The sequence below is a fragment of the Equus quagga genome, chromosome 1 (assembly GCF_021613505.1).
Source record: "Equus quagga isolate Etosha38 chromosome 1, UCLA_HA_Equagga_1.0, whole genome shotgun sequence".
NCBI lineage: Eukaryota > Metazoa > Chordata > Mammalia > Perissodactyla > Equidae > Equus > Equus quagga.
Genome location: NC_060267.1, coordinates 73,747,323 through 73,772,165, shown reverse-complemented (window position 1 = coordinate 73,772,165; position 24,843 = coordinate 73,747,323). Strand labels below are relative to the sequence as shown.

The 24,843-nt window shown below is 38.3% G+C and overlaps 1 protein-coding gene across 9 annotated transcripts in view; it reads right to left on the bottom strand.

Annotated features, from left to right (window-relative positions):
• Positions 1-13,252: 13,252 nt before the first annotated feature.
• MUSK (muscle associated receptor tyrosine kinase) overlaps positions 13,253-24,843 on the bottom strand; it is a 116,542-nt gene continuing 104,951 nt past the window's right edge. For all 9 annotated transcript variants that reach the window (XM_046644929.1, XM_046645007.1, XM_046644845.1 and 6 more), the window contains 4 exons: positions 20,965-21,166; positions 20,261-20,452; positions 18,948-19,096; positions 13,253-17,807 (listed from right to left, as the gene is read on the bottom strand). In XM_046644929.1, the coding sequence (XP_046500885.1) occupies positions 17,125-17,807; positions 18,948-19,096; positions 20,261-20,452; positions 20,965-21,166 (1,226 nt within the window). In that variant the 3' untranslated portion in view covers positions 13,253-17,124. The remainder of the gene's footprint in view (positions 17,808-18,947; positions 19,097-20,260; positions 20,453-20,964; positions 21,167-24,843) is intronic.

Below are 24,843 nucleotides of genomic sequence, written 5' to 3'. Positions count from 1 at the left end.
ATAATTGAGAAGTAAGAAAAGGTACATTTTCTATATTTTCTCTGCACAGTGTTGTGAAGAAATCTGTGACTCTGATAGTATATGTATTTAATGACCTATTGCTCCAGCTTGGAATACAAATGTATTCACACTTACTATTTTTCCGATTTTTATTTCAAGCATCCATTAATTCTTCCTCTTGAATACTCTGCTTCTATATCACCAATTGTCCAAGGACCCCAGTCAAAGGAGACCAGCTCTATCTTAACATTCTGGAGGAGACAGGGAACTGGAAGGAGGAATCAGTCCATCAGTTCTACTGTGCAGTTGTTGCTGTTGGAGATCTGTCCTGCTTGTCCTCTGTTGCAGTGATGTCTTTGCTAGCCCAAACCCATCCCTGTGCCTTGGCAAGAGTTTGGACCAGCAAACCTTTGTGTGGGTCACTGGTCCAGAGATGCTTCCTACTTCAGCCTCTTGTTGTTACGGAACCAGTCTCCCCTCCCAAATTTCACGCCCCTGTGTTGAGCTCTACCACAATCCCAAACTTCCCCTCCCTTCTGGTGAATGCTTTTGGGGAGCTTTGCTCTTCTTTCTTGCTAGTAGAACTTGGTCTGACCATCACAATCCATCCTGGCAAGTTCTACTAACTTTGAATCTCAGGCATAAGGAGTTGAGTTTCCTCCAGGAAACCAGTGGCTTCCTGAAAATCAGTCTATCTTGCCTTCAGGGTATATTAAGGGCTCTCTGGGAAAAGCAAACTCCATCAAATGACAAAAAGGTTCTCCTTTGCCCTTCAGTCATGAAATTAATCACCTCATTCTACATTTGTCTAACTAAGCAGGGCCCCTCAAGTGATAGCTCCTGTTTCTGCTATTTGAAATTCATCCTAAGAATATAGGCACATATCTGATGATGTTTTATGGTGTTATTTAAAATATACAAATGATGCAAAATGTGTAACAATCCAGATATCCTATGTAATTGTTTGTCAAGATACTACTTTATATTTTCTCTTTGCTGATGGAAAAAGTAGAGATATTTGAGATAGCTTTTCCCTGTGGAACTTGTTCCCAGTTTGAAGGCCTTTGTTTCCTTTGCCACAGATGTTTTTGCAGGGCTTAAAGCCTGAGTTGCTTGAACACAATCTTTCTTCCAGACGCTTGGGAAAACCTAAAACAATTGGAGAGATTACGTTAAATGTCTCAGAACGGAGGGAAGACAGAGGAAAATGCTCTTTTTATTGAGTGAGTGAGGAAAGAAAGCAGCGAGAGAATGGAGGAGAGTCTCCAAGGCTGAGAAGGAAACAGGAGTCTTTGGGTTCCACTGGTGGTGGAGACCACTCTCTAGGTGCCCTGGTGAAATGGCAGGACCCCCAGGATGCATGGCTGCTGAAAGCATCGAAGGACACTGGGCTCTTAGGACAGGAGTTCCTAGACTGACTCTAGGAAGTGGCCAAGGTCCCCAAACAAGTGATCACATAGACTTGAACAATGGACATCTCAGTGGCGACCAGGATAAACAAAAACCTAGAATGTTCTTCCCAAATAGAGTGCTCTGCTTACAACCCCCAGAGCCTACACATTACCTACTCTGACAGGAGTTAGAAGGCCCAAAAAAGACTAATAATAAACATAAATTTCTGCTTCGAGTCAAGATATCATGATTTTGCCAGCTGCTAATTTTGTCATCTGTGAGGATCACTTTTCTTGCCCATAAAGTAAGGATATGCACTACCAAGTTTCGACGATTCCATCTCTGAACATTCAAAAATCCGAATTTTCAGAGGAATGTTATGGCTTCTTCATATGGGATAAGTTTTCAGAGGAGGATTTTAGGATAAGAGTCATGGTCTTAGAGGTGTAATAAACCCTTCAGGTCTGGGTCTGCACCTCCCCTCACTCTTGACAGTGTCTCACCCTGAGTTAGTCATAGTCCCTTTTACTTTTGCTTATCCTCCTATGGGAGGCTAGACTAGACTATCCTGCTCTCATCTTGTTTGCTTGCCTATCTTGGACCTAACCTTTAAGACTTATTTCAGGAATCAGCTTCCTCAGGAAGCCCTCCCTGACTCCGTGGCCTGGGTTAATTCCCTTTGCCATGTGCTCTTGTGGCAAACTGCTCTATAGCACCTGAGACATCTACTTGTTATCAGGAAGCAAGTTGTCATCTCCAATAAAATCCTGAGTTTTAAAAACCAAATTTCACAGGAGATTCTGATGCATGTCAACATTATCCAAGCTGGAAACTCACAGAGGGATAAAACACTGTATTGGAATAGTGAAAAGCTTGGGAGCACAGATTATGGAAGCAGGTTGCATGGGATCAAATCTTGGGCCCACCACTTACTGTGTGACCTCGTGCAGGTTATTGACCTCCCTGTAAGCATATATCCCATCGGGTTGTTGTGAGGATTAAGTGAATTTGTGTATATATGGTGCTCAGGACAGTGCCTGCCGTCCTGCCAGTCCACATAGTAGCTCTATTGCTATTTGAACTGAATACTGTTATTTATATATATAAATAATATATGTATATATATATATATAAATAACAATAATAATAATATAAGTAATATCTATGGCTCTTGAAAGTTCTCTGCTGTATATGGTGGTATGGGAAGAGCTGGACCCAGGACCACCATCCTTCTTCTTTCTTTTCCTACCCCAGGGTCTACCCAACGTGTGAAGGACCTGTGCACACATTTGTGTTCATTCTTCTCATAACAGCTGCCCCTTGACCAACCCATCATAGAGGTGTGCACACCAGAAGAAGTGTCCACTCTGGGGTGGAGGGACTCAAGAAAAGGCTTGTGCCAGCACTGAAATTCTGGGGTTCCTGATACCTGGACCATGGTTTAAAAGGAGGGGTATAGGCTCTAGGTGGGCATGTCTCCTTGGCTCCTTGGGCCCCTCACCCCATGGTTGGAGAAGGACCAGAATGAGTGCCTCTAAATTATGGAGATCGAAGGTTGGTATTGGTCTGTGCTGTGGATTATTCACACCGAGTGAGACTTGCTGGTGCCGGTTGATAGATTACATTGTTTAGTGCCAAGCTTGGAATTTTCCTTGCTGAGCAAGTCCTTTTGTGGTGTTTGTGATATATTGTCAAATCTGCTTTGAGAGCTTTCCCAAGTGTGAAAAAAGCTGTGAAATCCTTGACAACAGGAAGAGTTATGGTTTACCAAACTTTAACTGGGATGCTTCCCCTTTTGCATTTCCAGCATGTAGAGGCGTAGACCTCCAAGGAATATTCTTCATCAGAACTACAGAAAAACTTCTATTTCCTCTCAAATGCTGAGAACCCAGATTGCATCCATGACAGAAATCAGGGACACACTATAGTTTGTAAACAGTAAAGGGGATAACAGATTGTCTCCCTGCTCCTTCTCCTTTCTCTTTCCTTGTCCCTTCTTGGCATTTGTGACATTTTGAGGACTCCCAAAGCCTGGGAGAATGCACCTCTCCTATGACTAGTAATCAGTAGTAGCTTTGCCATAGGGAAGAAGATTTAACTAAGGGGCTGAACAAGTGGTGTCAGGATTGCATAGAGAAAACATGCAACAGGCTGTTTCCATCTCATTCCTTTTGTAGCCAGCTAAGGTTGAATTTGGAGAGTTTGTTCTTTCTCCTGAAGTTCAACCGCTGCTTCAATGAGAAAGGAAGTCAGGGTCCTGGAGAAACCTAAAAGATTGATTTTGTTACCAGGATTTGTGTCTTATCTGCTAGTGTATTAAGGGAAGTGTTCAACATAAAAGGCTAAGGTATCAGGAGTCTTTAAGAAGATAAGCGCATCCATAAAAATAGACCCAATAATAAGGACTATTTCCAAATTCAAAGTTCAGAAAGTCAAGAAACTCAGACTTTGAATTGAGGGTGGTGATTTCAGTGTACCATTTAATCTTTTAGCTCCTTCCCCTCTTCCAGATTTTGAATGAATCAATTTTTTAAAATCCGGTAAAAGGAACACTGTCTTAGCAGTGGGAACTAGGGAAGCATGCCATCTACAAGGCAGAAGCTTTGAGGATCTTTTCTACAAGATAGAAGGAGGTGAATCTGGGTTGATGACCTATGAAGGAAGACTGTCTAGGAAGCACATGAAACAATCTTCTGGCAAAATTCTCTGGAATTCAACTCAGAATGGCGGAGGGGAAGATGACAGTGATATAGCAGGTGCTCTAACGCCCCACTCAGATCCTTTGGAAACCTACCCTTGAGCTCCTACACCAACACCTTCTCCAGAAGAATGCCCTCCAATGACAGGGGCTGTCTCATGTGGTGATGCCTGAGAGGTCACCTGCCACTACCACCCCGCCCTTGCCTGGCGGTGACTCCTAGCCCAAGGCTGACCAAAGCACAGGCATAGCAACAGTTCAGTCTCCTTTGCCTCTGGGTAGGACAACCTCTGTGGTACAATTTATGCTCCAGAGTGCACTGTGAGGTCAAGCTGAGCCACACGTTGGCTGAAACCACCCCTTTACCCTGCTCCTTCACTGCCCAAGCCTATTTTCCTCCCTCCCCTGAGAATGCCCCCTCAATAAATCACTGGCACAGAAATCCTCATCTCAGGCTTGGCTTCCAGGGAACCTGACCCAAAACAGTGACCTAGAAGTGGTCCTCGGAAACATGCTCTAAGGGTGGGATTCTGCAAACACATCACACACTAATGGCAATGAGGACTCCATCACTTGAGTTGGTGGAGTATTAACAGCCCTTGGCATGCTACAGCAGTGCAATTGCTAATACATGTATTTGTGGTGGGCAGGTGGAGGGAAATACACTAGTTTGTGCAATGTTTCTGCCTTCATAGCACTCATTGTTATTTGAAATTATCTTTGTTTTCATGTTTATTGTTTGTTTTCCACTGGAATGGAAACCACCACATCTGAGACCTTGTTCGTCTTGCTCACGTGTGTTTCCCCAGCACCTACAACAATGCCTAGCATTTGGTAGCTAATCAGTGACTGTTGGACAAATGAATGAATAAAGAATTAATGGATGGGCTGGAGGAGGGAGTGGCTGAAAAGAAGATTTGTAAGTAGGTGTGATGGTCAAAACATTTACTGGTGTGGCCCAGGCTCTGACAACATAAAGATCCCCATCTATAGGGTGTGGAGTCCCCCTCCTGCTAGGTGATAATGGTTTAGTTAGCAGATCTGGAGAGAGAGCCTCTACTTAGCCTCTCAAGGGGTTAGCCAAGAAGAATGGTTTCTACTTCTACTGCATCATCCTTTTGTTTCCTGTGCTCTGTTTTCTGTCAACACAACTCCATCTGCTTTCTATTGTCCAGAAACATGTCGAAATCTACAGTCTACTGAGACCCCAGGTGTTGAGGCAAATACACGTGCTCCCTCTCCCATCTTGAAATGGAAGCCCATCCAAACAGTTAAAAATCCCACAAGAATGACACTGAATGGAATTATGAACATGTTAGGGCTTAAGCCTGCCGTTTTATTTGTTGCTTTCTATTTGTTCTGTTTTTCTTCTCTCTCTCTTTTCTTTTTCCTCATGTCCTGTGGGTTACTTGAACAGTTTTTGGAATTTCTTTTGGATCTATAGTGTTTTTCAGTATATCTCTTTGTACTGTTTTGTTGTGATTGCTCTAGGTATTACATTATATATACGTAACTTATCCTAGTCTATTGATGTCGACATTCTACCAGTTCAAATGATGTGTGGAAACTTGGCCTTCCTTTACACCCCCTTCAACCTCCCCTGTTTATAATATAACTGCCTTAAATACTTCCTCTACACACATTTAGAACCCAGCAGGGAGGCAAGTCTTAGCTCCCGAACTGACTCAGGGTTTGAGAGCCTCATTATGAACAGGTGACCGTGAAAGTCTACGTCCCTATTTGGCCTTAGCTGGCCCGAGTGGGGGTGAGGTCAGTTTTTTTTGTGGTGTTTGGCTAGAGTAGAACAATTATTGTTCAAAAGTGTCTGTCTTGCCAGGCTTCCCTTTTCCTGGCTAAAGAGAGCAGGCTTTGAGTTAAGGCTTTTTTGGGTATATGTCCATTGGTGTTTCTGGGTTTCCAGCTTCTTCAGCTTCAAATCTGAGTTATTTGAGGCAAAAGCAAAATTTAGAGAATGCACCACTGTGTCATTCCCTGGGTCTGTCTTCGTTCTAACCTACATGCCTTCTCTCCTCCATCTTTCATAGTTTTCTTACATTTGTTTTATATATGATGTTAAGGGTTTTTAGTTGTACTTAGTGGGAGGAATAGGGAAAGCATGGAAGTCTGCTGTATAGATTTTTATAACCTTTGAATGCTGACTCTAGTGACTATATTATTTATCAAAAATAATTAAATAGAAATTAAAATAATGTCATGGAAATAGTAAAATGCACATGGATCCTTTAGATAGGAGATGTAACGAATTAGAAAATCAGATTAAGACGTTTACCCTATCTCAGAGGAACATAATATGAAATTAATAAAATAAGAGTAAAAATAATGAATATGAAGGGCAGTTCCAGGACATGCATTGTAATAGCAATTCCAAAAAATTAGAACTGAACAGATGAAGGATGATCAGCAGGAAAGAACGAGTACAGCACACTTGGTAATTCACAAAATAACAAAAAAAAAAAGTTAACAAAAATATGTGGAAAACATCCACAATGTCTCCAGGAATTAAAAAAAATCAAATTAAAGCAAGGTGATAAAGTTTCTCTCTTATCAAACTGTCTACATATTAAAATTTTATGTCATTCTAAGTTAGGTAGAGTATGAGAAATGGGTACTTGGATATGTTGCTGTTGGTTGTGTAAATTGTTGCAAGATTTCTGGAGGGTAATTTTGCAACATACTTTAAGATTCCTAAAAATGTTTATTGAGTCTGACCCAATTATTTCAGTTCTATTATGTATCCTTAGGAAATAGTGGAAAGAGATATGCAATGATTGAGCTGTAATTTGGTTCATGGCAGCTTTCTCTAGAATAGCAAAAATTAGACACAATTATATTAGCAAAACCTTCAGTGGTATTTGCTAGGGGTAAGGCACTTTCCTAAGCATCGTCCACATATTAACCCATTTAATCCTTCCAACAACCTATGAACTAGATGCAATTATTCTTGCCATTTTATACATGAAGAAAATTGAGGCATAGAAGGATTAAGTAAATGGTTGGGATTTGAGTCCGTGCCTGAGTCCGTCCATGCCTTTCACCACTCCATCTGCTGTCTGTCTAGATAACACCCATGCAACATGTATATAATGGTTTATTATGCAGCCAGCAAACTAATGTTGCAAATGTTCATATTTAAAATATGAAAGTATGTTCCAAATTTATTGTTAATGTGAAACTGGCAGGTTGCTAAATAATATAAGGCAATTTTGGGGGGAAAAAAATCTATACTTAGAATCTAAGTATAAAAGATTCGTGTCAATGGATTAGTGATTTTTCCTTTAGAGCTATGATGTCTTGGAGTCATCTCATTGATTGTGCTGTAGATATAATGATGTACCTAGTAATGGTAAGTTCTGGGCCAGTGCCAGATGAATTCGTATTTATTGCAATAAGAAGAGAAGTTGTTCATAAGAAAAATGGAATTTTCTCCAAATTTCTCTAAAACTGCATAAGCAGATGCACATTTCCTCCCAAAGTTGTCTTGTGTTTAAAAATTAAAAACTATGATTTCATAAAACTTTGTAAAACTGATCTCATAGTTAGAAACTGGGTTTGTCAGCCATTGAAACTGAGAAAAAGATGTTTTCCCTAAAAAATTAGAGGCTTGTTACGAAAAATTATCTTAAAAATTGTAATGACTCTGGCCTCTTTGCCTTCTTAGAAATCGAATTTACTATGATTCTTTGCTCCCTCAATGTCACTCCTCTGTCGGTCTCTCGCTCTTCTGTCATTTTTTTCCCTCATTGTCTTTCACTTCTGAGAGTACTTTGGGGAATGGACAGAAATCAGGTGGTTCTTTTTTCAGGTTGCCGTATACAAAGTGACCGGAGCAGAGTGACATGAGACGAATGACCCACGATCTCTGAGTAGGAAGGCAACTTAAATGGATGAAGATAAAATGAATGGATCCATGACACTCAGTGGGCATTCTTAAGATCCTTAAATATGATACATGGCGATAATTTTACAAGCCAAGATAGCAAAAGTGGAGCTGACATTTAATTGTATGTTTAGTCCATACTTGAGTAAAGCAGCAATTGAAATAAGAAGGAGCATTATACTAACCACCATGGTGCTAAAATTGCTAAAAAAAAAAAAAAAAGTTCACAAAGCAGTGTCATGTCAACACTTCTAATTTTAATCACAGCTCTAAATAGTTAAGAGCACACCCAGAAAATGAGAGTGTCTGAGTCTGGTGTTTTTTGTGGTTAACATCTCTCTTTAGATAACTTTAGATAGCACAGGTGGTTTCTCTTCTTAGGGGCGAAATTCTAAATATGGCATGTACTTTCCAGAGGCTGTGGTTTGAAAGGAGAGTAATGATGGATCCTTGTGTAATTACAAGTATGATGACGAAGCTTATAAGAAAAAAATATCCCTTCTGAATCTCTTTGAAATTTATGTTGCCAATTTTCCTCTTTTATGCCTGAGGAAGACTGTCACTGAGCTAACATCTGTGCCAATCTTCCTCTATTTTGTACGCAGGACACCGCCAAAGCATGGCTTGATGAGCAGTGTCTAGGTCTGCCCCCGGGATCTGAACCCACAAACCCTGGGCAGCTGAAGTGGAGTGTCCTAACCTAACCACTACGCCACTGGGCTGGCCCCAGAAGTTTTTAATTAAGAGGGATTCAGTAAGGAAGACAAGTAAAGGTTTAGAAGTCATGTAATTATTTTCCTTTACCCTTATTTTGCTTTATACTCAGATGACATGATCTTTTAGAAGGCAAGGCAAACATCTACACACATATATATCTTTTTTTATAATTATAAGAAATGCACTGGCACAGACTGCTGTTTCTTAACGAGACCCTCAAGCCTATGAGTCCTTCCTACTGATGTAACTTCTGACCCTTCCATAATTGTAATGACTCACAGTCCTGAAACCCACTGAGTGAGTGGGGCTATTGATTTTATGGTGATCTATACCAAAGTAAAGATTTATAAGTGTGTGGATCTTGACGACTGTGCTACTTAAAAAGACCTGAAACAAGTGAAACATTGGTGAGCTGAAATAGGTTTGCTGTAAAGATTTGAATCCATGAGGACAGGACAACATCCTCCCCACAACAAGGAAGTCTTTGGTTAAAGTGGTGAAATGAGCACAGCATCAAGCTATCCCCTCCCAAATTGTCATAGAGTGACACATAGACCACGTCAAAAAGGAAACATCCACATCGGTACTGCAAATCGGGACTGGATAACAGGAACTTGCAAAAAACTGGTGAATTTCTGCCAGCTGTAACAAAAGGGTGAGGGTATTAGAAACTATTGTAGTGGGCACAGTCTGCCTTCTTGAGAATAAGTACCTAAGTCAGCAGCACCAGGACACTAAGCATGCACTCATATTGGAGGGGCTCTGAGACTCTCCCTCAGAGCAACACCAAGGTGGGAAGCAGTTTCCAGCTTTGCTCCTAGATCGAGTGTTGACTTAGAGCAGAGAGCCTGGCTCTGGGGAGGAGAATTTGCTCTCATCTATAAAATGTTGTTAGAAATATGAGTATGAAGTTGGAGAGAGAGGTTTGAGCTAAAGATAAAAATTTCAGCATATACAATAGTCTCCCCTTATCCGCAGTTTCACTGTCATGATTTCAGTTGGCCGCCATCAGCCGTGCTCCAGGAGCATATAATCCTCCTTCTCATCTATTATCAGAAGGTCACTAGTAGCTAACTCTATTCACAATGCCTACGTCATTCATCTCACTTCATCTCATCGCCCTAGGCATTTTGTCATCTCACATCATCACAAGATGAAGGGTGAGCACAGTACAGTAAGATTTTTTGAGAGAGTGAGAAAGAGAGACCACATTCACATAACTTTTATTACAGTACATTATTAAATTGTTCTACTTTATTATTAGTTATTGTTGTTAATTTCTTAATGTACCTAATTTATAAATTAAACTTCATCATAGGTATATATGTATAGGAACATAGCATATCCACGATTTCAGGCATCCACTCAGGGTCTTGGAATGTATGCCCCATGGATGAGGGGGTTCTGCTGTAGGTGGTATTTATAGCTGTACAACTAGAGGAGATGACTAAGGGAGAGTATACATAAGAGAGAGATGCTGCCCAAGGTTGAGCTGTGGCATGTTCTAACATTAAGAGGCTGGGAGAAATAAGAGGAAAGAAAGAAGCAACACAGAGGATTAAGGAGGAGTCAGCAGATATTTCCTTGGCTGTTCCAACTATTCCAGAAAAGCTTCTTGATCAAAATGATAGGCTGAACACTTTCCTTTCCTCCCAAGATTTCACTGATGTGACAGTAAATGTATATGAGTAAGAATAAATCTAGATACACGCCGAAACCCATCTAAGTGCCATTACTTTGACAAATATTTGGAAAGCGGAAAGTATCCTAGTGTTCTTATTTGTGAATAATACAGGGTACAGGAAACGTAAACTGCAGCCTGCGGTACACAGGAGCCAGCTGTCAGGGATGTGGGAAGTGATTTCACATGAGTAAAGACTCCGGGCTCTGAGTCAGCAGATACAGAGAGCAGGGATGGCCGTGGGCTGTCAATCAGGGTGGTCAACGAGAGGCTTCACCATCGGCTGGAGCCCCACAAAATGCTCTGTGAGTAGATTGGAAGATTTCCTGGGAAGGGGCCTTGGTGTGAGTGTTGAATCTGGAAAGAGAGGCAGAATAGAACATGGGGAAAATGTTACAGTCTCACAGAGGATGGAAGGATGGAGGAATAACAGCTCTCTCCAGGAGCGAAATATACCGAAGTATTATATCCTCAGAGTGGAATCCTTCATCACTTCAACAATTTAGGAGGCTCTAACTCAGCCTGCCTATACCCTCCCCATGAAGCGTTTGAACCAGATATGCACAGCTCACAGGTAGCCATCCCTTTGAAGAGAGAGACTTCTGCATAAACATTCCAACAAAATTGCAAAGGAACCCCACTCCTGCTACCAACATGAATAAGAAAAACTTTACATTTGTAATTGTATATGGTAAATCAGTGATCAACAGACATTTATGGAAAACAAAAGCACAAAAGAAGAGAGGCAGAAGAAAGAGGAAGAAAAAAATAACGGTGGAACAGAAGAGAACGTAGAAATTCGGTGATATCTTAAATGATACTTCATCCATAAAATAGAGGAAATAAGAATTAATGGATCTTAAAATATGTTATCAAATTAAAATAATTGGATACCATTATTTGTTTGGCAATGTGTACATATTTACATAATCACATTATTATAGACATTTTGCTTCTTTTTTCATAATTAGAAGCAACCAACAGTCAACACCCAAATTTTAATTGGTTGCAGAACAAAATGCAAATGTTACAGATCCTGACAGCACAGAAATAGGTGTCTGACTGACAGAGCATAAGGAAAGGGAAAAAGTGGTGGGAGGAAGTGTGGGAGCTCTTATTGTATCTTACATAGTCCAGCATCGACAGGTAACTTTTGTTCAAGTACATTTTTAAAAGTTATAATGATAAACAATAGAACTGACAATAAAAAGTTATATCTCAGGAATTCGAGAGGAGGTTTGAGTAAAGGTGTTCTAAACTGCCCATCTTCATGAAGGGAGATAGTACATACCTTTTAAACTGATCAATTCAGAAAGAGATGTGAGCATATTTTTAGAGTTGCAGTGGTAATCACCAGAAGAACTGAAACCAGAAATGGTTAAAGTGGTTTTCACTTAAGGCTAGGACTAGAAATAAATAGGAGGAGGGGAATTTTTGTTTTTAAATTTGTACCCTACTTAGGAGTTTTTTAAAAAACGTGTAGGTATTGCTTTTATAAATAAACTACAATTATTTAAAAATAAACTAACAAAGATCATAGGGAAACTCCTATGTTTATGAAACTATCATAATGCTGATACCAAACTGTAACAGAGAAAAAACTGACAAACTTTTAATTTTATTAACTTATAAATATTGATGCAAATAAATGTTAATAAAACAGATTTGGTAGTAAATTAAAAGATTGATGCGACACACCCAAAGAGAGTTTATTCCCAGAACGTAAGAATATTTCGATATTAGCAAATCAGTTCATACATCTACATATTAACAGATTAATTAAGGAAAAAGCCACAATCATCTCAATAGACTGAAAATTCAACATTCTTTCCTGATTAATAAAATCTTATAGTAAAAGACAAATAGAAGTATACGTTTTTAACGTGATTAAAGTGGTTGGAACATGTATGACAAAATTTAACTCCTTAATATATAAAGTGCTTTTACAAAGCAACAAGAAGATACATCCAATAGAAAAATAACAGTAGGAGGTATATCACAGAGTAAATCAATTGTCCCCAAAACATTGAAAAAATGTTCAACTTTATCTTATTTAAAGAAATGTAAGCATAGGCTACAAAATAAAAATTTTAAGCTGTTTATTGGCAATTATTAAAATGCTAATACTTAGTATTGGTGAGGTTGAAAGAAATGGGCTCTCCTGTCTGGCTGGAAGATGTATATGTTAATAAAATAATTCAGGAAGGTAATTTGTCAATATATTATAAAGCATTAGAAGTTTATCTACCCCTTGATCTACAAATTCCATTTCTAGTAATTATAGCTAAAGAAATCACTTAAGATAGACGCTCACAAAATTTAGCAACAGGATTAATTATGAAAATACTGTATTATATAAGAAAAAATAGACATAAACCAAATGTCCAACAATAGAATAATAATTAAATAAATTATAATAAGTCTGTATAATAGAATATTATTCTACCATCAAAAGTGATGCTGCACATGAATACTTGCTGATATGGAAGATGCTTATTGTACATCTTGTGATAAAGACAGAGATTGAAACAGTATAACAGTATGATCTTGTTTTCATTTAAAATGATTATCATCTATCTATTTACATACCTACCTACTTGAAAAAGACTAGGAGAATATTTATCATGATGTTAATGCTAGTTACTACTGGTTGGTGTTTTCATTTTCTTTATTATTGTACATCATACGTTATTGCTTATTATTTTTTCTTTTCAAAAAATAAACAAGTATTGCTTTTGCAATAAAAAGTAAATGTTATTTTAAAGTAAAACTATGTATATATTTTCTCTTTTGTGTAAAGTATGATAAAAGTTTAATCTTATTTTTATAAAATGACTCTTACAAATTAGAAAATGAACAACACAATAAAAAAATAGACTATAGATGATTCCCCCAAATACAAACAATAAATGACCTAGGAACAAGAAAAATTCAACCTCACTAGTAATTTAAAAAATAAAATCAAAATGAGATAATCTTTTTCTATAACCAAATAGACAAAAGGCTTCTAAAAAATAGAGAATTAATTCTCTATGACAGCAAATGTGTAGGGCTATGGGATCTCTTGTACAATGCAGAGATGGGAACTATTTCTAGAGAATGTGACAATACATAATAAAAGCCTTAATGTTCTGCATGCCATTTGGCCCAGACATTCCCTACTCAGAATTTCCATAAAGAGATAATTATGGACATGTGATGTAAGGATGACTATTACAGTATTGTTTGTAATAGTGAAAATTAGAAAAAACTCGTGTTAAAAAATGCGAGATTAAATGATGATACATCCATACAATGGAATATCATTCAGAAATCAAATTGGACTTTCAGAAGAATATTTAATGACATGGAACAGGTTCATGATATACTACAAAGTGGAAAGAAGTGTTCTTTTCCTGCTCTATTGCAATACCAGGGAATGGGTTTTTTGACATCATGTGCTATACTCTGTTCCTCTTATCATGTTTGATATATGACCATTTAAATGACTTGGTGCCTCACGGATGCCTGTCCTGACAGTTAGTAACAATGGCACTATAAGTGTCTCTCTTGTCTCCTGCTTTGAATTTGTACAATGATTCTACAGTGGGAAAAAAATCTTTATTTAAAAAAGAAGACAATACTGGTAAATAACAGTCCGTGTTCCTGAGCTCCAGAACCTTGGGGTGAGCACTGAGAAAATAAGATTGTGATCGTAACATAAATTTAAAAGTGCACTTAGAGCTAATGAATAACTAAACTTGCCACCTCTTTGAGTTTTTGATGAAACTGACAACGCTAAAATAGACTTTTTTGCTATTCAATAAAAAGACTTGGGAAGGAATTAGTGGTAAAGGGGTATAGTGGGTGCTTTGAAACTGCATGCAAATTGCAAATCACCTCCACACAGTCTTCAAAGGTCAGTTATTTGCTCGCTGATGAACTGAAGCACATGTTATTGTGGTTGAGAGCCAAGCCTCTTCAGGTCATAAACGAGCCTCTGTTGCTGTGTGTGTTTGGGCCAGTTACACAATCTCTCTGTACCTGTTTCCTCACCTAAAAAGTGGGCATAATGATAGTACTGACATCATAGCTATGTTGAGTGGTTTAACTTAATGTATTTAGAGGCCTTAGAATATACATAGTAAGCCTTCAACGAATGCTAGCTGATAGTATTATTTTTATACTACCATTACTATAATGGGAGTTCTACTTATTTTAGTTTTCAGTTACTTTAAATATTTAATGAAATTGAATGGTTTCCATAATATTTACTTGCTCACTCACTCACTATATTTACCTATATCTCTATGATTATTTTTCCTTTGGGATCTTGAATAGCAAAGCCTAAAAAAAATACACAGACTGAGCATCCGTGAGGCTGTAGAAGCCGCGCGGGAGAGACAGGGAAGTAAGGGCAGTTATTCAGCTGTGGGAGGGAAACAGAGACCAGCTCAAAGCGGCGGGCAACAGAACTGGCGCGATGGAAACCTGGTTCTGAGGGACAACATGGTACCTGCAGTACAAGCCACATGGTGGGTTCTCCAAGTAACTGTCTCTATCCTGCTTTCCTGTGGGGTAGCTTTTCCAATTGGCCTGACTTCCATGGCTTGCTTTTATCCATAAACTCTATCAGCTGAGGAAACCTGAGGACATCTTTGAAGTTGGCAGAGCATATGTGACCCACGTATGTGAACCATTTGAAGTATGCCATGGATATCTACATGAAAGTTCTAGACTTCTTGGTGGTCCTCTCCAATTTTTCTGCTTTCTTGGCCTCTTGGCCTTCTGTTTGGGACTCATGCTTCAAGCTTTTTCCTTCATCTAGCCCTTTGGATGACCGTCTCAATTTTGGACTTACAACCAGGACTTCAAAGCACTTCGTTAGGTCTCAATCCTAAAGTTCTACTTCTCTATTTATGAATCAGAACTGTGAATGAGCACATTCTTACATTGTGGAATCTGCTCTGGCCTGATAAGGGGGGGAGGGTAGATAACAGATAATTAGGCAGTGATATCGCGTGAATAATGGGCAGGCAGATTGAAGGGGAGGGAAAGAGAGCAGGAGCGTTTCAGAAAGCAAGACTGATAGAATGTCAGGGGTGAAGGCGAAGGCAAAGTCCAGGGTAATTTCTATGTTTTTGTCTTGGTTGCCTGGTGGGACTGTGAACAAGAAATGGCAGCTTTTCCAGCAAAGATGACAAGTTGTTGCATGCAGGTGGATTTGGAGAATTCAGGTGGAGCCTTCCAGCAGACCGTTGAAAATCTACTCAAGAATTCAGACCATTTCTCCATTGCCCTAACTACCAATTAGTTTGAATTAAAGTAAGCTGGTATTGAGTAGACTGCTATTTTCTCTTCCCTGTTTATTTGCTTTTCAGGAGAATCTGGGTCCATCCTTTATCAGGAATAGACTCCTATCATTGATGTTGGCCTTAGATAAAGATACATTGTGTGGGGCTCCACTGAGAAATCTTGTGTACCAGGAATCTGAGTTCCAGAGGGATTTTGTTTTTAAGAATCAAAAGATGTAACAAGATAGGTTAATAGTCGTGCATAAAGTTGGTAAGCAACACTATGTTAATCCTACTGCCTATCGAATTGGTTTCTAGAAGGAAAAAAATATCAGAACGCGCACAAACATCAAACATCAGGTTTGAAATAACTCAGAGCCACAAGAGCATCTTGTGAAATCCAATGGTATAAACCATGGTTTCAGAGATTTAATAGACTGTGGCAATTAAATTAGAGATGACAAATTTGAAATGTGTGGCCTCAAAAGCAGGTACAGAAGAAAATAGTAATACTTTGTAAAGGCATATACATACTAGTCCACAAGGTTATTTAGAATGTTATTATTTCTTCCAGGGTGTTTACTGTATGTATGAAATAAAAGGAAAAAAAATAGCCAAATAACTGAAAAAAGATAGGAAGTCCTGGAAAGAAGAAGAAATAAAGATTAAAGCAAATAAAAAGGTACCAATAAAATTTTCAAAGGAAGAGGAAAATTAATAAGACACAAAAACTTTTTTTCAGAAAAAACTATAGGAATAAAATAAGCAGATTAAATTCTTGACAAGTGCTCACAAAGGAAACACTCCTAGAGAAGGAGTCAGCGACAGAAAAGGGAACTAAAAATCACACTAAGAATAGAGCCTTGCAGATTTGTCATTTTATTCCTTAGGCACCCTCTATCAATAAAGTAAACCACAACTCTGTAGCATACAAACAAATAGAAAAGTATGCATTTAATGCAAGAAAGAAATTCAATAAGAAACTAACACCCATCTTTGGGTGTGGAGAATGAATGGTTTTTTCCTTCTTTTTAGTTTTCTGAACTTTACCTAAATTTCTTACAGGAAGATATACTACTTTCATAATGGACAGGAATTAACTCTACTGAAAATGAAGCTCCGAATTATATTTCATATTAAAATTTCATACAGCAGAGTCTTACTCCACTGCCAACTAATTCAGGAACTGAACAGGATGACATTCTTTCCTGTACAATATGTAATACAAACTTTCCCCGCGAGGAATAGTTATCTCTGGCTATCTGACACAATTCCTAGCCTGCATTCGCAATCATCAACTTTCAATAGATTGGTCTACTATATGAGTTCTGCACTGTCTTTGTTTCTCTCAAGAAACAAACAACATGCTACTCGTGTCTACTATTAGTCTTTCCTATCTGTGTCTTCTTGGGCCTGTGGCATTGGATTCCTCTGGCTCAGAGAGTCTATTGACACATCTTTGACCCTAGACACTCACAGTTCCCTCTGCCCTCTCACACATGCGTTCCAGAATTCGGTGAATACTGGTGAAACTGGGTCTGTCCGCAGGTAGCTTGCTCCAACACAGTCGCATTAGATTATACAGCTCCAGGGGGCAATTCTCAGGGCAGGAGAGGATGTTGCCATCTCGCACATAGTAAATGACCTCCTCATGGGCCATCCCATAGTAGGGCTGCAGGCCGTAGGAGAAGATCTCCCACAGGACCACCCCATAGGCCCACACATCAGACTCCGTGGTGTAGCGGTTATAGAAAATGGATTCAGGTGGCATCCAACGGATGGGGATAGCATCGTTTTCATTAGCTTTGTAGTAGTCAGCTGAGTAGATGTTTCTAGAGAGGCCAAAGTCAGCAATTTTCACCACCATGTTCTCACCCACCAGGCAGTTCCTGGTGGCTAAATCCCGGTGGACAAACTTGCGCTCTGAGAGGTAAGCCATGCCAGCTGCCACCTGCCTGGCGATGCAGAGCTGCTCGGCACAGGAGAGGGGCGGGGGTCCAGGGCTGGAGACCTGAGCCCTCGTGGACAGGTCACTGTGGCTGAGGCTGCACACGCTATGAGGAGACATGCTGCGGAGGAACTCGTTGAGGTCCCCATAGGCCATGTATTCAAAGAGCAGGCACATCGGCTTGCCGACAGCACACACGCCTGGAACCAAAATAACGTTCTTTGTGAGGTTGGGTTTGTAAAGTGACACACTGGAAAGAACATCCAAAAGGCTAATGCACAGATCAGAAAATATGGGGCCCTGTTTTTTTGTTGACAGCATTATAGCAGAACCCTGACCATGTTTCTTTGTATCAAGATCTCCTATTTACCTGGTAAGATGCAGCTTATTTATCACTCTTCCTTATTTATGGCTCCCGACCCTTCCAGTAACAGATTTTCCATCAGCCTTTAACAAAGCTCCTGCATCCTGCTATAATCACCCATTTATTGGAGGTTTCTCCCCCAACATTTTAGCACTTTGAAAGTAGCAATCACGTCTGATTCTCGTTTAAATTCTGCACACCTACCACATGTCTGGCAGAGCGAGTGCTCAATAAGTGTTTGGTGAACGAACTTATGAATGCTGTTTGCTTTGAGTCTATAACGTAATTCCTCTGTGTTTCTGCTACTTCTCTGGAGAAGGATAATAAGGAGGCTGTCATGTGAAATTTGGAAAGGATAACAAAAACAATCCAAGATCTTAGATGCAGTCTTCAGCTTGCTGTGATAAAACATTCTGAAATTTAGGTTTTACAATATTCATTCCAGAAAGGAAAATATGCTAATATAGACTCAGATTTAGTGCCTAGAGGACATTTGAAAATCTTAAATTCTTGCTATATTTGAGACAGAACCTGGACATCTTGGAGGGTTGGATCAATTGAGCACAATTTCACGTCATTGTAAAAATAGATTATTGGATCTATTTCTTTTTCAGGCAAAAATTAGAAGTCTCTGTCCAAAAAAGAAAGAGAAATAAAAAATAGCATTATCCTGGCTTATTTGTTCTGGGGTCAGTTTTTAATTGCAGGGACTTTAGCCATCATTCTTATTTATATATGCTAGAGAGAAAGTTAAAGAAATTACAATATATTTCTCTAAGCAATTTAAAAAACCAATTTTTTGAACTAGGTTATTTAATGAAATGTTTCACTCCCTGGTACAGAAAATATTATATGGAAAGGAGCAGAGACATCTCTTTGGTCAAAGAGTAAAGGAAAAAGCTTAAGTATGAAGGAGACAAACTCGGAAAGCCTCTCTTTTTGGATACAATAAGTTCATTTATTTATATTTCCCTACCTAAGAGTTTCACAATGTTCGGGTTATCAAATTCTGCCATGAGGGCTGCCTCCCTCTGGAAGTCGGCCTGCATGTCTGCTGAGGCTTCCTCCTTGAGCATCTTCACTGCCACCATGGTGAAAGGTTCATAGGGAAGTAAGCCTGGAGCCCTGAGAGTTACATTTATTTAGAAAGAAATCAAAGAACAGGAACATTATACATACTTACTTTGTATCCACCCACATTCATACACATCCCCCAGCTTATGCAGCCTTTCCCAGAGCCACAGAATCAAATAAAGATGCCAAGAGTAGATTGTACTTAAAACGCCTTGACTCCAATTAATAAACTTGCAAGGACTATTTTCAACGTAGATTAAGTTTGAAAAATGCATTATTTATAAATTACAGGAATTCTAAAGTGCGCAGATCCAATGAGATTATCATCACCATGCTAACCCCTATATCACTGGCCAGAATCTAAATTCCTGGAAGGCAGGAACCATGATTTATTCATTTTATATCCCCAAAGGGCCTAAAATGGTGCCTTGCATATTTTTGGTTCCCAATAAGGATTTGTGTGAGATTTTCATTAATCACGTAACCTCCATACCAGGGCCACTATGAGTGGAGGTAAGGTTGTGTCCTGCCCAAGAGCACCAGGGCAAAGTCATAAGTGGTGATTAAAACCAAATCCGTATTCTCTGGCTCAGCTGTGTGTCCATGAGCTACATCTGCGCAGAGAGGGTATTTTATTCCAATACACACAAAGACATTAAATGGGCTAGTGTTGGCCTTCATGCATACTCATTTCTGGAGTTCATTGTTTTCTGACATTTTTGTATTATTTTTTCCCTTTTCTGTTCTGCCATCCCATGAACATCTATTTAATATCTACACATGTCAGGCTCTGAGTTCTTAAACGGAAACACTAGTTTGAAGTAAACTTCAAATGCAGTGGAGAATGTAGCAAGAGAAAATGGAAGAGAAGTAAATTTCAGAATTATTTACTAAAAACTGCAAGAAATTATGATTGAAAACATATGAGAAAATTATTTTCTGAAAAGGAAACATGATTAAATTTTGCTAACTGCTTGTAATTTGAATGCTACATGAATGAAGATTCTCTCCATATACACACTACCCTATTTTCCAGCACAGAGGGAAAATTAAGATTCAAAGTATAGTACTCAATACAAATAAGGTCAACGATGTGAAGACCGAGCTAATTTGTTAATAACTATTATACACGCTGTATAGACAGCAGATAATGGTCTGGTAGCTTTTCAGATGCAGCATATTTCACTGGAGAGATTTTTACATTGGTAACTTTACCTTGCTTGAAAGACCCTCCCGAATGCTCCCTCTCCGATATCTCTCACATATTCAATGTTATTCCTTGGATACTCCAGACTGAGCAATTTGGGATTCAGAAGGAGTGGCATCCTCTGGTACATGGGGTTGGGATGAAGTCTGTCTAGCAAGAGCTCAGAAGGAAGAGTAGTGAGGGTTACTGCTGCTGATTCTCTGCAGATAAGACAGGTAAGACCAACAATGAGCTCAGGACCAGGTGAGAGCTTTGTACTCATACTTAGGTTCTAAAGAGATATGACATTAAGGAGGAAACAAAAGAAATTATACTAAGGTGGACAAAGATTCTTCGGTTCTAGAGTAAGAAGTATCTTGTTTGATCTGGAGTCAAAAGGCACATTTTCTCAGGAATTTTGTCACTACCCAATCTAGCAGTGGCAATGGGGCTGAGAGGGAAGATGGGGAGCAGGAATAGCCATATTCTTCCAAATGATTGTTTAGATTCTATCTGCTGTGAAAAATTAGCTTTAGGAGATGTGATCCTATGCAAAAAGTTATTGATATTTTTAAAGATTGTGGTGGGGGTACTTAATTTTAAAGCAAGGCAATGGATGTCAAAAAGAGACTGGCAGTGTTATCAATATTCCTCCTCCCATCATCAATTCCAGTATAAAATATGTAGATTTTAAAATATTACTACATGTGATTAGCTTAAATCAGAATCTCACCTTTTCTTATTTTTCCATTGTTTTCGTCTTCGGCAGCAGTAAAGAGTAGTTATGGTAAGAAGCACAAATATCGCAAAGCTGGACATGATGGAAATTATTACAGTCATGGAGTATGTAGGTGAGACAGCGAAGGAGGAAGAGGAGGAGGAAGGCAAATCTGGAATGTCCACACTGGGCTTTGAGGACGGCATTGGCGGGAATGCTGTAAGTAAACAATAATTCTTTTCATTCATTCTTAAACATTTTTCTTTTGGTGAGAAAGATTGGCCCTGAGCTAACATCCATGCCAATCTTCCTCTATTTTGTATGTGAAACGCCACCTCAGCATTGCTTGATGAGCGGTGTTGTAGGTCTGTGCCTGGGATCTGAACCCCCAAACCCCAGGCTGCCAAAGTGTAGCGGGTAAACTTAACCACTACATCAGTAGGCTGGCCCCCAAGTCTTAAACTTTTAAGAAGCAATTTTTGTATTCAAGCAATCAGTAAACTGAATTTAATTTTAAGACTATGGTTTTATGTATCAGGTTCTTCCTGGTTATCTATCTATAAAGTCCAATTGTAAGAATCCAGTGAGGTCCAGTTGTAAGCAAATCCAGTTTATAGAATCACAGAATTTTAAAGATGGGACTCAGAGAAAGGAAATATTTTTTCCAAGACAAATGCAGATGCTGAGCTAGTGCTCTTTACACTACATCACATATTGTTTATGACCTGACAACAATCATGGAATTATTAAGTTCTTAAATAAAATATTTTTATGAAATTATACTTGAGGTCAGGATTGTCTAAATAAAAATACATATTTACTGTTGATTTACAAACAGAATAAAAAGAATGGAAGAAGACGAAGAATGAAAATATGAGGACAGAAATGAGCAAAGTTAGCTCATCTAACAATTGAACTTCTATCAAACTCCTGTTTGAAAGGTCAATGTGATATAAAACAACATAAAATCTGCATTATTGATGCAAATTACAAGATATCATACTCACATCACTTTGTATGGTGCAAAGCCCATTGTATATCTATTAAAATAACCTTATTAATTATATTTTAAACGCTTTTGTTGATTTAGTAAAGACAAAAAACATGGATACAGAGGATTTTAATAATATAATCGACAAGAATGTTTTAATAGTGAAGAATCAACTTTGTTCCCTAAAAAGAGAGAATAACCCTTATTTTCAAATATTTGCAGAACACTGACAGACATGATATTTTGTCAGGCCACAAAGGTAAATCTCAATAAATTTCAAAAGAAAAAATTATGTAGATCTATTCTTTGACCAAAATGCAATTCACAATAGATTAAATAAAATCCAATAGGACATCTAACAAAAGAAAAAATTCAATAACTTTTCAATCAAAGAGTAAAAAGTAGCCGTTGAGACAGATTAGACAATAACTTCCTAATAGTGTGTATGAGATTTGGCCAAAGCTGTGCTCAATGATAAACTCGTAAGTTTCTCTCTTTCCATTAGATAGAATGAATGAAAATGAATGAACTAAACATTTAAATCAAGACTTTGGAAAAGAAACAAAAACTCAGAATACAAAGGAAAATAGGTGATAAAGTAACAGCCATGTACAAGCAGAAGTTAACATGTTAGAATCCACATACTACAAACTATAGACTTAAAGAATAGGTCAATAGTGGGTCTTATTCGTATTTATAAGGTAGCCTAATCAGTGGAATTTTAATTTTAAAAAGATAAGAAAGGCACAAACATACAAAATTAAGAAGATAAAGGAATTATGACGATAGATTCAAAGGTCCATAAAATTGAAATAATATATAATTATTCAATTACATTTTTAAAATCTTAAGGAAAATGATAGGAACATATTAATTACCAAGTTTGAAGCATAGGAAAATCTGAATATAGCCACAACCAGGAAATTTAAACGTCCTTATAGAATTATGGATACATTCAGTCTTGGAAGAGATAAAATTTCCATATTTTATAATATGTTCCAGTAAGAGTAAAACCTTTCAAATTATTTTAGGAAGTTATGATAATATTAATATCACAACCTGACAATGTCAGCACAAACGTGCATGCATAGATTGTAGAATGTAGATTTAAAAGCTCCAAAATGAAATATTAACAGTCGACTGCAATACAGTAAAAGAATAATGATTTAATATAAGGAAATATATTAATATTATACATCATGAAGTCAAAAGAAAATATTTATTACAGCAGATGCCTAAAGCATTTGAAATGGGACCCTTGTAAAAGCAGAGATTACAGGAGGTGCCATGTATGACTTCTTGGTCCAGGTGTGGACTCAGAGATTACGCCCTTGACACCAATGGCTAAACAAGTGGTTTTGAAGCCTGGGGAGGCTTAATTTCATCACTGCTGTGACTGGGAGAACATCAGCACGGCAGTAAAAGATCTGTGAAGGACCAATGACAGCATTTCTTACCAAGCATTACAGCAATGGTGAATTTAACAGACTGCCCAGGTTCCTCTTTGATTGGTTTGAAAGCCAATATGACTTTCTTTGGATTGAGTCATCCAAAAGTTTAAAAAATCAATCCAAGATGGATGGAGAGTGGGGCTTAAACTGGGGAGCTAAACCTCTGGTGAAAAATAAAGTAGGAGCCGTCATTAAAAGACTGGGAGAGGTGACTATTTTTGTATCTGGCTTTTACAGAGCAGTTCATACCATATTTAACATGTGAAAGAATGTAATGTAATTTCTAAAACTGGCAGTGTAATCTCATTAGTAAATATAAGGGTAATTTTTCTCAAAAATATCAGAAAATAGAATTTAATGACATTACAAGAATAATCCACGGTCACTTAGTAACATTTATTTTCAAAATGCAAGAATTGGCATAGTTTGAACAATAATTTTGCTCTATGGATTTAATGATTTCTTCCTTTCAGCATAGTTTTGTCTTGTTATTCCTTGATCATTGTTTCTGATCTGTTTTCTCTGGCCTTCCTCACAGCGACATCAGTTATTTCTTTGGATTCAAGTTTTCAATTTGAAGCTCCAGTTTCTTTCCTTTTAAACTTTTTATTCTCATCAATTTTATCTCTTTATCCTTGTTCTTTGAACATCAGGGTAGTATTATTCACTCATTCATCCATACATTAATGTATTCACTAAATTAATATTGATTGTTAGGTATCAAGAATATTATGGTGGACATGACAAATCTTTGTGTTAAACCATATAACTGGGAAACAATTAGTAAGCAGATAATTATAATAAAATGTAACAAGTGTTACAAGAGTGGCAAGAACAGGATGCTTAAGAACATCCTCAGCCCAACTCCAGGTCTAAGGGTACTGGGTAGACTTTCTAGAGCAAGTATCTTTAAATTAAATGTAAAGGGTGAGTAGGTAGTTGAAGTTGAACATATAAGTGTGTGTGGGAGGCTGTAGTGGGGGAAGGCAGTGGGGTGGAGTCAGGGTGGGAGATAGTATTCCACAAAGAAGGAACAGCATGTGTCAGGGCCCAAACCAGGCAGTTGTAGTGCTTTTCTAAAAGTGCACCTAGAAGTTCCACTGTTGAGTTGGGGAGTGTCTATAGGTAAGCCGCAGATATCAGGTCTAGGTCATAAAAGGCCTTGCAAGACAAATTAAGTAATTTGGACTTTGCCCTGTAGTAAATGGAGAGAATCATCAGAGGGTTTTAAACAGTGGAGTAGCATGATCAGCTTTTTGCTTGAGAAAGATCACCTGGCTACAGCCTGACTTCTGTGATGGCTGACAAGCTACCAACATGAAGTCCTGAATGTGGAATTGGAAAGAGATGTTCGGTAACACACCGTTCCAAAGGATTTCCGTGATGCAGATAACAAGGAAAAAAGAGACAATCTGAAAGTTCTTTCTAGACAGAAAGAACAAATTACTTATA